Source organism: Pseudophryne corroboree, chromosome 3 (assembly GCF_028390025.1).
Source record: "Pseudophryne corroboree isolate aPseCor3 chromosome 3, aPseCor3.hap2, whole genome shotgun sequence".
Lineage (NCBI taxonomy): Eukaryota > Metazoa > Chordata > Amphibia > Anura > Myobatrachidae > Pseudophryne > Pseudophryne corroboree.
This window is the reverse complement of record NC_086446.1, coordinates 376268949-376287294: the sequence shown is the minus strand read 5'-3', so window position 1 is coordinate 376287294 and position 18346 is coordinate 376268949. Positions and strand designations below refer to the sequence as shown.

The 18346-nt window shown below is 46.3% G+C and overlaps 1 protein-coding gene across 1 annotated transcript; it reads left to right on the top strand.

Annotated features, from left to right (window-relative positions):
• The first annotated feature begins 719 nt into the window (after positions 1-719).
• FZD2 (frizzled class receptor 2) lies at positions 720-4226 on the top strand. Its single transcript, XM_063959950.1, has one exon. The coding sequence runs from the start codon at positions 1280-1282 to the stop codon at positions 2936-2938; it is 1659 nt and encodes a 552-aa protein (XP_063816020.1). The 5' UTR covers positions 720-1279; the 3' UTR covers positions 2939-4226.
• Positions 4227-18346: the final 14120 nt, after the last annotated feature.

The window sequence follows — 18346 nt, the reverse complement described above, 5'->3', positions numbered from 1 at the left end:
AAATGACTTTAGAGTGACATTTCAGGAACAGTATTATAAAGAAAATACACCCACATATCATTCTGAACAAATTAACTGCACCCATGATCAAAACGATTTTATTCAAACGAACCAACAACTCTGAGAAAGCTCATGTGGCACATCGATTTCAATGGCTCAGTACACAACTGGCTCTTGATCAGCTTGTGCAGATAAATCTACTTCAGTGCCAGGTAAATGTAAAAACGCGGCAGAGCAAATGAAGGAACACACAATAGAAAATGAAGACCCACCAGATGAGTTCATGCAGAGAATCAAAAGGTGTTGGATTCAGTCGTTCGGGAAGGGAGTGTGTAATAGGATGAGATTAGCATCTGTGAATTAATGACGATCATCCTACTTATACTACAGGATTGTTAGGAATTATATGCATGAAGGGTGGCAGTATGTACGGTGTCTCCTGAAATGAGAGCATTTGTGCTGAAGTGAGTTTGCGGTTGTTGGAAAAGTTGTGTTTCATTCCAGAATGTGTATTGCGTAGGGCAGGGATTCATATTTGTGCAGCGGAGTAATCGGATATAGGGTTACTAGCACTTTATGGGATGGGGGTAGGGTCGGAGACTACGTTCCCTGATCCTATAGACATGCTGCTGATTATCCAGAGGGGTGCGTAGCCCCCCCTCCAGACTAGTGCTGCCATCTGATTGGTGGAGTGGGATTTTTGGGGAAGGGTTTTGGGACCTAACAGGAGGGGGTGAGGGGCAGTTTCAAGGCGGCCCCTTAGTTTTGACTGGAGACAAGGATCCGGTCCCGGGACAGAGGGTACCTTGAAACGGATTGTTCAGAAGTGACTGGGGAAGCGGAGCACAAAGAGAAAGTGATCCGAATCAGAACCGGAGGAAGCAGAGCTGCGGTACCCGGCTCTAAGGCACCCGGATCGTAGCTGCTTGTTGCAAAGGTGGAGATACATGTTTCACGGCTGAATGGGAAGGCGGTAACTCGTGGCAGAGATCAGAAAAGTAAGGACGTAGCCCGGGGCCAGCAGCTCCAAGAAGGGAGGTGATACAGAGTACACAGTATTGCTGCGGTGCTGAGCACAGGGGGACTAAGCTGCGTGATCTCGAGAAACATCCGAAGAGTGGACGGAATCGAGGAAACTCCATCGACAACTGGCTTAAAGCAGACAGACCTCTCGTGAGAGCTGCAAAGCCTCAGACTCCACTGGTGGATCAAGGCTAGTCTATTGACTGCATCCCACAGAACAGGTGATTACGTACAACACTTTTCCACTGTCTCAACCATGCAGGGTGTGCGGACAGCCACCCTTTTCCAATTCCTGTGCTCATTGCTTGCCATATGCATACTGGCCACTGCCCAACTCCATGGTGAAAAAGGTATCTCCGTGCCAGAGCATGGCTTCTGTCAGCCTATCTCCATTCCTCTGTGTACAGACATTGCCTATAACCAGACCATAATGCCCAACCTTTTAGGACACACCAACCAGGAGGATGCTGGCCTGGAGGTCCACCAGTTCTACCCATTAGTAAAGGTCCAGTGTTCTTCAGAACTGCGTTTCTTTCTATGTTCAATGTATGCCCCAGTATGCACAGTGTTGGAGCAAGCCATCCCTCCCTGCCGATCTATTTGTGAGCGTGCAAGGCATGGGTGTGAGGCCCTCATGAATAAGTTTGGCTTCCAATGGCCAGAGAGGTTAAGATGTGAGAACTTTCCTCGTCACGGTGCAGAGCAGATTTGTGTTGGGCAGAACCACTCAGAAGATGCCGGTCCAATAACTACTAGACCACCACAACATGGCACCCCTGAGCCAGCAATCTATGCCACACCTGATCGTCCCTTCCACTGTCCTCGGGTGCTGAAGGTACCCTCTTACCTGAACTACCGTTTTTTAGGAGAGAAGGACTGTGCTGCTCCATGTGAACCTTCTAAGAATGATGGTTTTATGTTCTTCAGTCAAGAAGAAATCCGTTTTGCTCGTGTTTGGATTCTGATTTGGTCTGTACTTTGCTGTGCCTCAACCTTCTTCACAGTGACTACTTATTTGGTTGACATGCAGAGGTTTCGTTATCCTGAAAGACCCATCATTTTCTTGTCTGGATGCTATACCATGGTGTCAGTGGCCTACATTGCAGGCTTTGTGCTTGGAGATAAAGTTGTTTGCAATGAGGGATTCTCAGAGGATGGATATAAAACTGTTGTGCAGGGTACCAAGAAGGAAGGTTGCACTATCCTTTTCATGATGCTTTACTTCTTCAGTATGGCAAGCTCCATCTGGTGGGTCATTCTATCTTTGACATGGTTTCTGGCTGCTGGCATGAAGTGGGGACATGAGGCAATAGAAGCAAACTCCCAGTACTTCCATCTGGCAGCATGGGCAGTGCCAGCTGTGAAGACCATTACCATCCTGGCCATGGGACAGATCGATGGAGATCTCCTCAGTGGAGTTTGCTTTGTGGGACTAAATAGTATTGATCCACTAAGGGGCTTTGTGCTGGCCCCTCTCTTTGTCTACCTCTTCATTGGAACCTCATTTCTCCTTGCTGGTTTTGTATCCCTCTTCAGAATTAGGACCATCATGAAGCATGATGGTACAAAGACAGAAAAGCTGGAGCGACTGATGGTGCGGATTGGTGTCTTCAGTGTTCTGTATACTGTACCTGCAACAATTGTCATTGCTTGTTACTTCTACGAGCAGGCCTTCAGAGAGCACTGGGAACGTAGCTGGGTGAGCCAGAATTGCAAGAGCCTAGCTATACCATGCCCTCTGCAATACACCCCTCGCATGACGCCAGACTTTACAGTCTACATGATTAAGTATCTAATGACCCTCATTGTTGGCATCACTTCAGGTTTCTGGATATGGTCAGGCAAAACCCTTCACTCATGGAGGAAGTTTTACACCAGGCTTACCAACAGCAAACATGGAGAAACAACTGTGTGAGGACTGAGAGACTCTTGATGGGCCCTGTAATCAAACTTAGACTATATATTCTCCAGACTGTTTTTAATTTTTAATTTTATTTTTTAACCCACCAGTTCTTTGTCATTCTATGCTGTCTGTGTAGCTCTCCATATGATCCCTTCAGGCACATCTTTCTGGAGTTGTAATTAAGACTGTAAATAGAATTTTTGTAAATTATATATTTCTATTTAAAATATGGGGTTAAAAAATTGAAGAGACACAGGAAAATTCCATGGGGAAAAAAAACGTTCTTTTCTTCAACTATTTCAGCGACTTGACCGTGCCTTTCAAATGATTGCAGATATTTAGACTGCAGTCAGTTGAGTTTTTGTTTTTTCCTGGATAACACATATACAGTATTTTTCTTTTTTTTTATATATATATTTTTCTGTTGCTCCGCTTACATAGTGGAATTTGTAGTAGTTTTTAATTTCATGTAAGCCAACCAAAGAACTTGGAGATCATCTAAATGTGTGTTTGTGTGTCAGAATCTCAACATCTTAAGACATATCATTCTGTTGCTGCTGCTGTAGTTTCTGTCAGCAAGACAAAACTGGATTTTTTGGGGGGAGAGTTGGGTTTTATTTTTTAATTCCCCATTCTGTGCATGAATAGCAGCTGTGTGTTTTGTTGTTGTTTTTTTTATTTTTGCTGTTTTCTTTGTGAAGGATGATTTGAAACAAGACAAATGCATTTTCACACCTCTAGATGAGAGGAGTTGGCTGGAGACAAAATGTTGAATATACAAGGGATAATGGTACTGATTCAACAACTGTCAAATACATATATATATATATATATGTGTGTGTATGTTAGAAATGGAGAGGGATGTGTTTTATGCTCTGAAGATACCTGTAGAACCTGCATATATCCAAGGGACTTCAATATGAACCAGCCTTCACAAAATTCTGAATACACATTGATTTTGTTTTTTGTTTTCTCTTTTTTAAATATATGTTGATTTTTTATTAATTTTCGAATTAAAAATGGAAAAAAAATATTTTTGTTAAGAACAAGAAAGTCTTTTGGTTCTTCCTTTTTGTCCTATGATTGGTTATAGAAGATAATGTGAAGAATGAATCTAAATGGCAGATGAAAATGGATAGTGTCTGGATGCTCTAAAGCAAGTTCTGTGCTCTGTACTTCCGCTGTTGTGGAACCAGAAGCCCCAGTATATCTGCCATCCAATTGTAAGATGTGCTGCCCCAGAGCAGTTAGATGGCGTTGTCTCATAATACCAGCATTTTCACCAAACAAAAAAAATAATTTGTTGTTTTTCTTTACAATATTTCTCTCCTTAAGAGTAATGTAAAAATAATGTACATCATTGGGGTCGATTCTATTCGTCAACTTAAGAATAGCGCCGGGAATTAGCTCCCGACGCTATTCAATTCAGCTCCAGTTAAGTCGGCGATGTCCCGTTCTCACCGACTAAACAGGTTGAATTGTCGGGAGAACGGGCATTCTCCGACTTAACTCCCCGGCGCGAGGCTGATTCCCGACAGAATCAGCCTCGCGCCGGCCGCGAGGCAGCACTTTTGTCGGGTTTCTTCTCTCATCCCCCGGGGATGAGAGAAGAATCCCCGACAATTGCGGGTCACTAGCAGCTGAATTGAATAGCGTCGGGAGCTAATTCCCGGCGCTATTCTTAAGTTGCCGAATAGAATCGACCCCATTGACTATTATGGAATGCTGGGAGATTTTGCTCTTAGAAAAATATTAGGAGCATCTAGTTTTGCAGCACTATGTTTGTCTCAAAGGTTATCCATCCGTATAGAAATGTTCTCTAATACCCCTTTCACACCGCACAAATAACCTGCTATATTGCCGGGTCGAGGTGCGGTGTGAAAGGGTTATGAGTCTAGTTTAAGTTGTGTTAATGAAAGACAGTATCTTGCCCCTATACATTTTTCAGTACCTTACCAATATGAATAACTGTGCTTATGGCTGGTAAATATGGTTTCCAGACCATTTATTGGTTGTCATATGTCTGTGGTTGCTATGGCAAAGGGCAACATCAGGTCAGCAGTATTCCATTCACTTTAATATTACACTGACAGAATGCATCTTTCCTTCAGAATTATGCAATTTGTTACTTAGCCAAGTGTATCTGAATGGTAATTAGTAAACTCATTTCAAACCCTTTCGTATAGTCTTTAGTGCTTAATATTTGGCTGATTATACTAACTCCTCCAAATGTAAAAAGTTGAATTACTTTTTCTTTGACCCAGAACTTCCTGTAGTTGTTATCATTAAAATGCCCTCACCTACAAACTGGAAGCAGATATTTTGTGGGTTGTTCCTAAGAATGAAGCCTATTCACCATGAGCTAGTGACATCACCGAGGATGAGGAATGTTGTGGTTTAGTGACAGAAGGCAAAAGATTACAGAGAACCATAGGAAGTGTAAGTTAACAACAGCTGGAGAGCTGTTGGTTAAAGGGCCAGTAACACTAAAGTGTAACTCAACCAAAATCATCTTGAAACTTTAACAAAAGTATATATAAATAATGCCTTATGACATACCGGTACATCCTGTTGTTTCACATTGTATGTAACTGCGTTACCCATTTAGCTTACTGTCCTGTTATTTGAGATTTGGGCTCAGTTGTGTTCTTCAGTAGTGCTTTTGACTCGTTGCTTGATCCTTGTAGCAAAGAAGCTGTCCTTCACATGATAAAACCTTTATCTGAAATGTCCTAATCTTATGAAACAACACCCAAAATAAAGGGGACCCTTTTGGGATGTAGCTCTGCAAGTACTCGCATCGGGCTGCTGCAAGAAGAGTAGAGTGACATGACGCACAGACTTAATGGTCTGGTTGCAGCAATCTACTGTTTAAGAGACTCCCATCATATCAAATATTGTATCATATCTCCATAGCAATGGCCCTCAATATGAGTACTTTCGACAGGTGTTTCAAACAAAGGGTGGGATCCCCAGCAGTGTGGAGGAATGCTGTGGACTCCTTCCCTTGAAACATTCAAAACTCATTACTGGCGGCCATTATAAGGAAAGAAAATTATATTGGGGGTAGTGATAAAAGGTGTATTTTCTCTGTTGTGGTGCAACACAACTGCTTTTGTGTCTGTTACACAGGCAGTTGTAATATTTAGCCATGGAGAAATGTTTTGCTCTGGAGGGCAAGGTAACATTCCTTATGTATAGGATGAGGAAACTTTTACACACAGTGTTCAAACAGATAACATCCAGGTGACTGCTGCAGTAGCTCAAAAATAGGAGTAAGCAGTACTAGGAGTCAAATGAGCAGAACTGAGACCTTCATCAGGCATACAAAAACACATGAAGCTTGAGGCCTTCATACACTTAATATGACACTCTGAGCCTAATTCAGACCTGATCTCGAGGCTGCCTTTTCGTACAGCGGGCGATCAGGTCTAAACTGCGTATGCACCGCAATGCGCAGGCGCTTAGAACGGGTACAAAGTGGATTGCCGCTCAGCGATGGGTTTGTGCGAAGAATCCATTCACACGAGCGTTCACAAGGAGATTGTCAGGAAGAAGCCGTTTGTGGGTGTCAACTGACCGTTTTCTGGGAGTGGATTGGGAAAAAAGGAGGCGTGTCATGTGTTTGCAGGGAGGGTTCCGGAGAGGCTGAGTCTGTGTGATTCAGGGATGAACATAGTTGCAGTAGTACATGTGACCTGTCGCAGCCGTTACTGCGCCATATAATAATGCCGCTGCCAATGGACATTCTATTTGGATGCCCACCATCTGCGATGTGCAACCGCCGATGTCCGTACAAAGACACACTATCACCATACTGTACGACAGAGGTTCCCAAACGTGGTCCTCAAGGCACCCCAACGGTCCAGTTTTTAAATGTATCCATGCTTGGCCACAGGTGACTTAATTAGCACGTCAGTCAATTTGATTTAACCATCTGTGCTGAGCCATGGATATACCTAAATCCTGGACTGTTGGGGTGCCTTGAGGACCGCGTTTGGGAACCTCTGCTGTAGGATATTGCATCTGGTGCAAGATGTTCGAGTGACCATGGCCATCGGTCTCAGTGCAACTGCATCTGTAGACACAATCACTGCCCCCGACTGGTAGTTACCCACTAAGTTATCACCATGAAACACCCATCAAAGTTACGTGGCTCTCCATGCAAATACAATATGCATCAGGATGCATTTGCAGTGTACCTCGGCCACAAGCACAGAGGTAAAACATCAAGGTGACCAGTATATTAAGTAGTAATTGGAATAGTTTATGGTGGCAATATATTTTTATTAATAATCTGAGGTTGAGGCAGTCTAGGTCCAGTAATATATTAACACAGATTTATAAGAGCTGTGGTTCCAAACATCACCTGCAGTTAATAATCTAATGGCCTTCTAAAGCTGTAGCTGATTCGTAAATTCATGTTTAAGTACTGTGCCCAAAACTTATGAACGCTTCACTCACTGGAATAGTAATGATCCGGTGAAAGGGAGCTACTAATGTGCATACAGATAGAGCCATGATTATCTTAGCTTCTCTGCTGCACCTAGGCACACCATGGTTTATTAACATAAGCCCTTCATCTATTGTTCTCAGCTACAATACAATACAGAGAGAACAATACATCAGGGGATTAAGTGTGACTGCTCTGGCTCGGTTAATACTATTAAAGGCCAAGATAAACGTGTCTCCATCTGTATGTGGGCGGTTAGGAAGCATGTGTACATTCAAAAGACTGCAGCCTAATAATCAGATTGAGTCTACATATACATCATACTAGGGGAGGGACCATTTACTTACTCTTTTGGTTTCCTTGTAAGTACTACACCAGCCTGAAACAGAGTTTTCAACCAGTATTGTTACCAGACCAATAATTGGGACCGCTGAAGCAATTAGAGATTTCTCTGTAGTAGTCCTTTTTGTGAATCCCACAAGGATGGAAAAAGAGATTATCACTGCTTTTTTAAATAGACTCCTCAATAACACTTTCACTAGCATACAGTCTGCTGCTCACATAGAGGCATTTTATCAATTGTTGGGTTTCTGACCGGACAATTGTAATTACTTTTTGTTGCCATTTGAGGCTGGAATGAATCATTTACAGTCTGACTGTATAAAAAATGACATCCAGGAACAAGAGCATCTCCACGAAGTATTAGTAGGGAAGTGATCGCTTCAGCGGTCACATTATTACTATAGGGGAGATGTACTAAGCCTTAAAAAGAGATAAAGTAGAGGAAGATAAAGTACCAGCCAATCAGCTCCTAACTGCCATGTCACAGGTTGTGTTTGAAAAATGACAGGAGCCGATTGGCTGGTACTTTATCTTCAGCGACTTTATCTCCATCCAAGGCTTAGTAAATAGACCCTTTAGTTCATAGACTCCATAGTACATCTGCCCCAATAACTGGGCTTCCGGCACGCTACTGCGGACGCATGGTCTGCTTGTGTGGCGACCATTGACGGTAAGTTTTGCGAAGTGTAACTCATAGGCTACTGTTGGCTGATGCCATCCTCAGATGGTGAACTTAGTAAATCTGACAGATCTGAGGGCTGTGGCTGCTGTCGGAAATGGAGGGACTGATATCTGCTGCTGTCCCTCCATCATACAAATGGAATATACTTAAGAGTTTGCGTATCTCCTGAAAACGGGAGTTATTGGGGGACATGCTGCAAATATTATTTGATAAATAACCTCCACATAACCACTCCAATACTGTGACAAGGACACATATAGGCAGGATGTCTGTGAGTGAGAGGACAGGATAATTTGGAAGTCGTGGCCGCAGTTGATCAGTCATGTCTTTAAGAAAGGTTCTCCTATAAATGTATTTACCGTACTGTAGATAAGGAGATGGCGAGAGTCCCTTTGCACTGGATATGTTCATATTTTTTAACCAGAATCTCGCACACATTTCTAGTAAGGTTTAATATAAGTTCTGGTGGTGCGCCCTTACAGTTTAAATCAGGAAATGCACGGGAGAAGAAAAAATAAACTCATTTTGTGGGGGCACTCTTAAAAACTATAGTTATTAAAATGAATTAAATTTATTGATATGCATTAAAAGCTATACACAACATAACAATAACTTTGAGGAGTAAATGCATACATATAAGTAAAGTAAATCCAACATATTATGTAAAAAAATTCCTCAATTAAGATTTCTCTAACGTCCTAGAGGATGCTGGGACTCCATAAGGACCATGGGGATAGACGGGCTCCGCAGGAGACATGGGCACTTTAAGAAAGACTTTGACTCTGGGTGTGCACTGGCTCCTCCCTCTATGCCCCTCCTCCAGAACTCAGTTTGATACTGTGCCCAGAGGAGCTGGGTGCATTGCAGGAGCTCTGGGTGCATTGCAGGTGCTATAATTATACAGGGACAACCTTTATATAAGTGTTTTCCCTTATAGCATCTTAATATATAATCTTATCGCCAAATAAGTGCCCCCCCTCTCTGTTTTAACCCTGTTTCTGTAGTGCAGTGCAGGGGAGAGCCTGGGAGCCTTCCCACCAGCAGTTCTGTGAGGGAAAATGGTGCTGTGTGCTGAGGAGATAGGCCCCGCCCCCTATTCCGGCGGGCTCTTCTCCCGGTTTTTCTGAGACCTGGCAGGGGTGAAATACATCCATATAGCCTCAGGGACTATATGTGATGTATTCTTTTTAGCCAGAAAAGGTATTAACATTGCTGCCCAAGGCGCCCCCCCCAGCGCCCTGCACCCTCAGTGACCGTTGGTGTAAAGTGTGCTGAGAGCAATGGCGCACAGCTGCAGTGCTGTGCGCTACCTCATGAAGACTGAAAAGCCTTCAGCCGCCGGTTTCTGGACCTCTTCTTACTTCGGCATCTGCAAGGGGGTCGGCGGCGCGGCTCCGGTGACCCATCCAGGCTGTACCTGTGATCGTCCCTCTGGAGCTAGTGTCCAGTAGCCTAAGAAGCAAATCCATCCTGCACGCAGGTGAGTTCACTTCTTCTCCCCTAGGTCCCTCGTTGCAGTGAGCCTGTTGCCAGCAGGACTCACTGAAAATAAGAAACCTATCAAAACTTTTACTCTAAGCAGCTCTTTATGAGAGCCACCTAGATTGCACCCTGCTCTGACGGGCACAAAAACCTAACTGAGGCTTGGAGGAGGGTCATAGGGGGAGGAGCCAGTGCACACCACCTGATCCTAAAGCTTTTACTTTTGTGCCCTGTCTCCTGCGGAGCCGCTATTCCCCATGGTCCTGACGGAGTCCCAGCATCCACTAGGACGTCAGAGAAAATTTATATTTCCAGGACGGCTGGAGTCAGGAAAACTGACTTGCTGTTATCCTGTATGCACCCAACAAACTGGGTGCTCTTGCTTCTAAGCAGACGATTGCTAGTTGGATGTGTAGTACAATTCAGCTTGCACATTCTGTGGCAGGCCTGCCACAGCCAAAATATGTAAATGCCCTTTTCACAAGGAAGGTGGGCTCATCTTGGGCGGCTGCCCGAGGGGTCTCGGCTTTACAACTTTGCCGAGCTGCTACTTGGTCAGGAGCAAACACGTTTGCAAAATTCTACAAATTTGATACCCTGGCTGAGGAGGACCTGGAGTTCTCTCATTCGGTGCTGCAGAGTCATCCGCACTCTCCCGCCCGTTTGGGAGCTTTGGTATAATCCCCATGGTCCTGACGGAGTCCCAGCATCCACTTAGGACGTCAGAGAAAATAAGAATTTACTTACCGATAATTCTATTTCTCGTAGTCCGTAGTGGATGCTGGGCGCCCATCCCAAGTGCGGATTGTCTGCAATACTTGTACATAGTTATTGTTACAAAAATCGGGTTATTATTGTTGTGAGCCATCTTTTCAGAGGCTCCGCTGTTATCATGCTGTTAACTGGGTTCAGATCACAGGTTGTACAGTGTGATTGGTGTGGCTGGTATGAGTCTTACCCGGGATTCAAAATCCTTCCTTATTGTGTACGCTCGTCCGGGCACAGTATCCTAACTGAGGCTTGGAGGAGGGTCATAGGGGGAGGAGCCAGTGCACACCACCTGATCCTAAAGCTTTTACTTTTGTGCCCTGTCTCCTGCGGAGCCGCTATTCCCCATGGTCCTGACGGAGTCCCAGCATCCACTACGGACTACGAGAAATAGAATTATCGGTAAGTAAATTCTTATTTTTAAGGCCCTGACTACGTCCAGTAACTTGGAATCTTCCAAGTCCCTAGTAGCCGCAGGCACTACAATAGGTTGGTTCAAGTGAAAAGCTGATACCACCTTAGGGAGAAACTGGGGACGAGTCCTCAATTCTGCCCTATCCATATGGAAAATCAGATAAGGGCTTTTACATGACAAAGCCACCAATTCTGACACACGCCTGGCCGAAGCCAAGGCCAATAACATGACCACTTTCCACGTGAGATATTTCAAATCCACAGTTTTAAGTGGCTCAAACCAATGTGATTTTAGGAAACTCAACACCACGTTGAGATCCCAATGTGCCACAGGAGGCACAAAAGGGGGCTGAATATGTAGCACTCCCTTTACAAATGTCTGAACTCCAGGCAGTGAAGCCAGTTCTTTCTGGAAGAAAATCGACAGAGCCGAAATCTGGACCTTAATGGAACCCAAGTTTAGGCCCATAGTCACTCCTGACTGTAGGAAGTGCAGAAAACGACCCAGCTGAAATTCCTCTGTTGGGCCTTCCTGGCCTCACACCACGCAACATATTTTCGCCAAATACGGTGATAATGGTTTGCGGTTACTTCTTTCCTGGCTTTTAACAGCGTAGGAATGACTTCCTCCGGAATGCCCTTTTCCTTTAGGATCCGGAATTCAACCGCCATGCCGTCAAACGCAGCCGCGGTAAGTCTTGGAGCAGACAGGGCCCCTGCTGTAGCAGATCCTGTCTGAGCGGTAGAGGTCATGGGTCCTCTGATATCATTTCTTGAAGTTCTGGGTACCAAGCTCTTCTTGGCCCATCCGGAACCACGAGTATCGTTCTTACTCCTCGTTTTCTTATTATTCTCAGTACCTTTGGTATGAGAGGCAGAGGAGGGAATACATAAACCGACTGGTACACCCACGGTGTCACTAGAGCGTCCACAGCTATTGCCTGAGGGTCCCTTTACCTGGCGCAATATCTAGTTTTTTGTTTAGGCGGGACGCCATCATGTCCACCTGTGGCCTTTCCCAACGGTTTACCAACAGTTGGAAGACTTCTGGATGAAGTCCCCACTCTCCCGGGTGTAGGTCGTGTCTGCTGAGGAAGTCTGCTTCCCAGTTGACCACTCCCGGAATGAACACTGCTGACAGTGCTAAGACGTGATTTTCCGCCCATCGGAGAATCCTTGTGGCTTCTGCCATCGCCATCCTGCTTCTTGTGCCGCCCTGTCGGTTTACATGGGCGACTGCCGTGATGTTGTCTGATTGGATCAGTACCGGCTGGTTTTGAAGCAGAGGTCTTGCCAGACTTAGGGCATTGTAAATGGCCCTCAGTTCCAGAATATTTATGTGTAGGGACGACTCCTGACTTGACCAAAGTCCTTGGAAATTTCTTCCCTGTGTGACTGCCCCCCAGCCTCGAAGGCTGGCATCCGTGGTTACCAGGACCCAGTCCTGTATGCCGAATCTGCGGCCCTCTTGAAGATGAGCACTCTGCAGCCACCACAGTAGAGATACCCTGGTCCTTGGAGACAGGGTTATCAGCCGATGCATCTGAAGATGCGATCCCGACCACTTGTCCAAGAGGTCCCACTGAAAGGTTCTTGCATGGAACCTGCCGAATGGAATTTTGCTTCGTAAGAAGCTACCATTTTTCCCAGGACTCGTGTGCAGTGATGCACCGATACCTGTTTTGGTTTCAGGAGGTCTCTGACTAGAGATGACAGCTCCTTGGCTTTCTCCTGCTGGAGAAACACTTTTTTCTGTTCTGTGTCCAGAACCATCCCCAGGAACAGTAGGCGTGTGGTAGAAACCAGCTGTGACTTTGGAATGTATAGAATCCATCCGTGCTGTTGTAGCACTTCCTGAGATAGTGCTACTCCGACCAACAACTGCTCCTTGGACCTCGCCATTATAAGGAGATCGTCCAAGTACGGGATAATTAAAACTCCCTTTTTTCGAAGGAGTATCATCATTTCTGCCATTACCTTGGTAAAGACCCTCGGTGCCGTGGACAGTCCAAACGGCAGTGTTTGGAATTGGTAATGCCAATCCTGTACCACAAATCTGAGGTACTCCTGGTGAGGATGGTAAATGGGGACATGTAGGTAAGCATCCTTGATGTCCAGGGATACCATGTAATCCCCCTCCTCCAGGCTTGCAATAACCGCCCTGAGCGATTCCATCTTGAACTTGAATATTTTTATGTATGTGTTCAAGGATTTCAAATTTAAAATGGGTCTCACCAAACCGTCCAGTTTCGGTACCACAAACAGTGTGGAATAGTAACCCCGTCCTTGTTGAAGTAGGGGCACCTTGACTATCACCTGCTGGGAATACAGCTTGTGAATTGCCTCTAGCACAGCCTCCCTGCCTGAGGGAGTTGTCGGCAAGGCAGATTTGAGGAAACGGCGGGGGGGAGACGCCTCGAATTCCAGCTTGTACCTCTGAGATACTACTTGAAGGATCCAGGGATCCACCTGTGAGCGAGCCCACTGATCGCTGAAATTTTTGAGGCGGCCCCCCACCGTACCTGGCTACGCCTGTGGAGCCCCCGCGTCATGCGGTGGACTCAGAGGAAGCGGGGGAAGAATTTTGATTCTGGGAACTGGCTGACTGGTGCAGCTTTTTCCCTCTTCCCTCGTCTCTGTGTAGAAAGGAAGCGCCTTTGACCCGCTTGCTTTTCTGAAGCCGAAAGGACTGTACCTGATAATACAGTGCTTTCTTAGGCTGTGAGGAAACCTGAGGTAAAAAATTTTCTTCCCAGCTGTTGCTGTGGATACGAAGTCCCAGAGACCATCCCCAAACAATTCCTCACCCTTATAAGGCTCTATGTGCCTTTTAAAGTCAGCATCACCTGTCCAGTGTCGGGTCTCTAATACCCTCCTGACAGAATGGACATTGCATTAATTCTGGATGCCAGCCGGCAAAATATCCCTCTGTGCATCCCTCATATATAAGACGACGTCTTTAATATGCTCTTATGTTCGCAAAACACTATCTGCAGGTCTCAGTCTAGTACCTGAGTGTGTAAATACAGACTTCAGGATAGCCTCCTGCTTTTTATCAGCAGGTACCTTCAAAGTGGCCGTATCCTAAGACGGCAGTGCCACCTTTTTGACAAACGTGTGAGCGCCTTATCCACCCTAGGGGATATCTCCCAGCGTAACTTATCCTCTGGCGGGAAAAGGTACGCCATCAGTAACTTTTTAGAAATTACCAGTTTCTTATCGGGGGAACCCACGCTTTTTCACACTTCATTCACTCATTGGATGGGGGAACAAAACACTGCCTGCTTTTTCTCCCCAAACATAAAACCCTTTTTTAGTGGTACTTGGGTTAATGTCAGAAATGTGTAACACATTTTTTATTGCCGGGATCATGTAACGGATGTTCCTAGTGGATTGTGTATATGTCTCAACCTCGTCGACACTGGAGTCAGACTCCGTGTCGACATCTGTGTCTGCCATCTGAGGGAGCGGGCGTCTTTGAGCCCCTGATGGCCTTTGAGACGCCTGGGCAGGCGCGGGCTGAGAAGCCGGCTGTCCCACAGCTGTTACGTCATCCAGCCTTTTATATAAGGAGTTGACACTGTCGGTTAATACCTTCCACCTATCCATCCACTCTGGTGTCGGCCCCACAGGGGGCGACATCACATTTACATACCTCCCAACTTTAGCCGCTTGCAAAGAGGGACACACGCCCGGCGAAGCCGCGCGCGCTCCCGAAAAATGGGCGTGGCCTATGGGAAAGGGGGCGTGGCCTCGTGGGAGGACTCGCGATCGCGAGCCACGCCCCTGAATTCATCATTGAGGGGGCATGCCCAGCGCTCCGTGAGCTGCTGGCATGCCCTCTCTCCCTCTGTCTGCACTGAATAGACGCTGTGCGCATGCGCACAGCGTCTATTCATCGCTGCTCTGCTAAGCTAAGCAGAGCAGCGCGTGCAGGAGCCTCCCAACTGCCCCCCCCCCCCACCGCGGGACACTGCGGCCCGCGGGTGGGACAGCGGGACAGTCCCCAAAAAACGGGACTGTCCCGCGAAAATCGGGACAGTTGGGAGGTATGCATTTATCGGCATCTGCTCTGCCACCACATAAGCCTCCTCATCAAACGTGTCGACACAGCCGTACCGACACACCGCACACACACAGGGAATGCTCTGACTGAGGACAGGACCCAACACAGCCCTTTGGGGAGACAGAGAGAGAGTATGCCAGCACACACCAGAGCGCTATATAATTTAGGGATTAACACTATATTGAGTGAATTTTTCCCAATAGCTGCTTGTATATACAATATTGCGCCTAAATTTAGTGCCCCCCCTCTCTTTTTAACCCTTTGAGCCTGCAAACTACAGGGGAGAGCCTGGGGAGCTGTCTTCCAGCTGCACTGTGAAGAGAAAATGGCGCCAGTGTGCTGAGGGAGATAGCTCCGCCCCTTTTTCGCTGACTTTTCTCCCGCTTTTTTATGGATTCTGGCAAGGGTATTAATCACATATATAGCCTCTGGGGCTATATATTGTGATATATTTGCCAGCCAAGGTGTTTTTATTGCTGCTCAGGGCGCCCCCCCCCCCCAGCGCCCTGCACCCTCAGTGACCGGAGTGTGAAGTGTGTATGAGGAGCAATGGCGCACAGCTGCAGTGCTGTGCGCTACCTTGGTGAAGACTGATGTCTTCTGCCGCCGATTTTCCGGACCTCTTCTTGCTTCTGGCTCTGTAAGGGGGACGGCGGCGCGGCTCCGGGAACGAACACCAAGGCCAGTTCCATGCGGTCGATCGCTCTGGAGCTAATGGTGTCCAGTAGCCTAAGAAGCCCAAGCTAGCTGCAAGCAGGTAGGTTCGCTTCTTCTCCCCTTAGTCCCTCGATGCAGTGAGCCTGTTGCCAGCAGGTCTCACTGTAAAATAAAAAACCTAAAATAAACTTTCTTTCTAGGAGCTCAGGAGAGCCCCTAGTGTGCATCCAGCTCGGCCGGGCACAGAAATCTAACTGAGGTCTGGAGGAGGGTCATGGTGGGAGGAGCCAGTGCACACCAGATAGTACCTAATCTTTCTTTTAGAGTGCCCAGTCTCCTGCGGAGCCCGTCTATTCCCCATGGTCCTTACGGAGTGCCCAGCATCCACTAGGACGTCAGAGAAATAAGATTTTAAACCTACCGGTAAATCTTTTTCTCCTAGTCCGTAGAGGATGCTGGGCGCCCGTCCCAGTGCGGACGAAGTTCTGCAAGACTTGTATATAGTTATTGCTTACATAAGGGTTATGATACAGTTTTGATCAGTCTCTGGCTGATGCGGTTTTGTTTCATACTGTTAACTGGTTCGTAGGTTCCAGGTTGTACGGTGTGGATGGTGTGGGCTGGTATGTATCTTGCCCATGGATTAACAAAATTCCTTTCCTCGTACTGTCCGTCTCCTCTGGGCACAGTTCTCTAACTGAGGTCTGGAGGAGGGGCATAGAGGGAGGAGCCAGTGCACACCCATTCTAAAGTCTTTAGAGTGCCCATGTCTCCTGCGGACCCCGTCTGTACCCCCATGGTCCTTACGGAGTCCCCAGCATCCTCTACGGATTAGGAGAAAAAGATTTACCGGTAGGTTTAAAATCTTTTTTTTTTTTTTTACAGCCACAGAGGTGTAGGTAAAATATCACGTATGATGTCCTGTGTGTGTGTGTGTGTGTGTGTGTGTGTGTGTGTGTGTGTGTATATATATATATATATATATATATATATATATATATATATATATATATATATATATATATATATAAAATCTCCTATACACAGTGATGTATGGGATTTATGGTAGCCATACCCCAGGACGACTTGTATTACATTTCCCTTCAACCTCCTGGCAGTCCCGGACACACGAGTGACACACAATGTGCTTAAATGATCGATTATGTGCCTCACAAAAAAAAAAAAAAAGCCCAGGAACATGCCAGTCAAAATCTTACGATGCATCGTATGCGCATAAAACATGGTACGATGTGCATACGATTACGATGGATAATATGGGCTGCACGTATGATCTGAGAATACGACTTTTGATCCATGGGAACGCACATCGTATTGTAATCGTACCCAAACATGCGCAATGTGCACACGATGCATCGAATGAGGCGTTAAAATTGTATATTTGTACGCGATATTGACCTAGTGCAGCGGTTCCCAACCTGTGGTACGTGTACCCCTGGGGGTACGCTGCGGACTGCTCTGTGGTACTTAAAAACAAAGCCAGCAATGGCGGAAGTCTCTAGTGTCCCCCCGGCGTATGCGCTGTCGCGCTTAGAGGATTCCAGGCAGTCGTGAAAGTGTGGCGCCAAACACTGCCTCCAATTTCCGGCCTGCTGGTAGCACGACTGTGATGTAATCACGCTCTCACGGCTGGCGGAGAGAAGACCCTGGGGGCTGGCTGTCACCAGTGCGTCTTGTTTTCTTCTTGCTGGAGGGGGGGAGGCTCGGACCAGGGCGGCAGGAGTCAGGACTCTGAGGTAACTGAAAGAATTTTAATCACTCAGCATTGTGAATTCTGTGAAATTGTGTGTGTGTGTGTGTGTATGTGTGTATATATATATATATATATATATATATAGAAAGAAGACAAGCAGACTGCGGCACTCCAAATGTATAAAGGTTGTATTCAAATTACAGGGTTATGCCAGCACTGCATTAGGCAACGTTTCGGTACTCGCAAGTACCGTTTTCAAGCCCCATGCTGACAACCTTCAGTACAACAGATAGCATAAACACAAGTGACAAAACGACACTTACCTAAATACCCCCGTGCCGCTGAAGGAGGCCGGGGAACGGTGGCGTCCCGCGTGACATCCGTCCGTCGCGGGCGCCAGCTGGTGACGTCATGCTGCTGCGCGTCAGGCAGAGATCCAGGCCAGCGTCTTGCGTTGCCTGGCAACCGGGCGCACTGTGCGGCGTCGCCTCCCCGGCCTCCCACAGCGGCTAAAGGAGAAAGGCACAACATGGGTCAGTTCCACCAATGAATGCACAAAAGAAGTGACAATCAAACAAGAAAATGAATAAATAATGAATGAAGCTACAGTGCACATAATATTGGTGCATGAAAATGCATAAGCATTATATCCATAATATGAAACAAAAGAGTTCAGGTGGTGAGAAGCAATTAGAATAAGTGCAGCTTACCACTGTGCACAAATGTGATGACAAAAGGCCAACACACACTAATCAACACAGTTGAAAACCGACCACCTCCTCATACAGCAAGAACAAATTAATATATTAATATGGCTGTTGATTACTAGAACAGCCAATAAACAA

Coding starts and splice junctions, on each gene's coding strand:
- FZD2 (XM_063959950.1), top strand. CDS start 1,280: ATGCAGGGTGTGCGGACAGCCACCCTTTTCCAATTCCTGTGCTCATTG.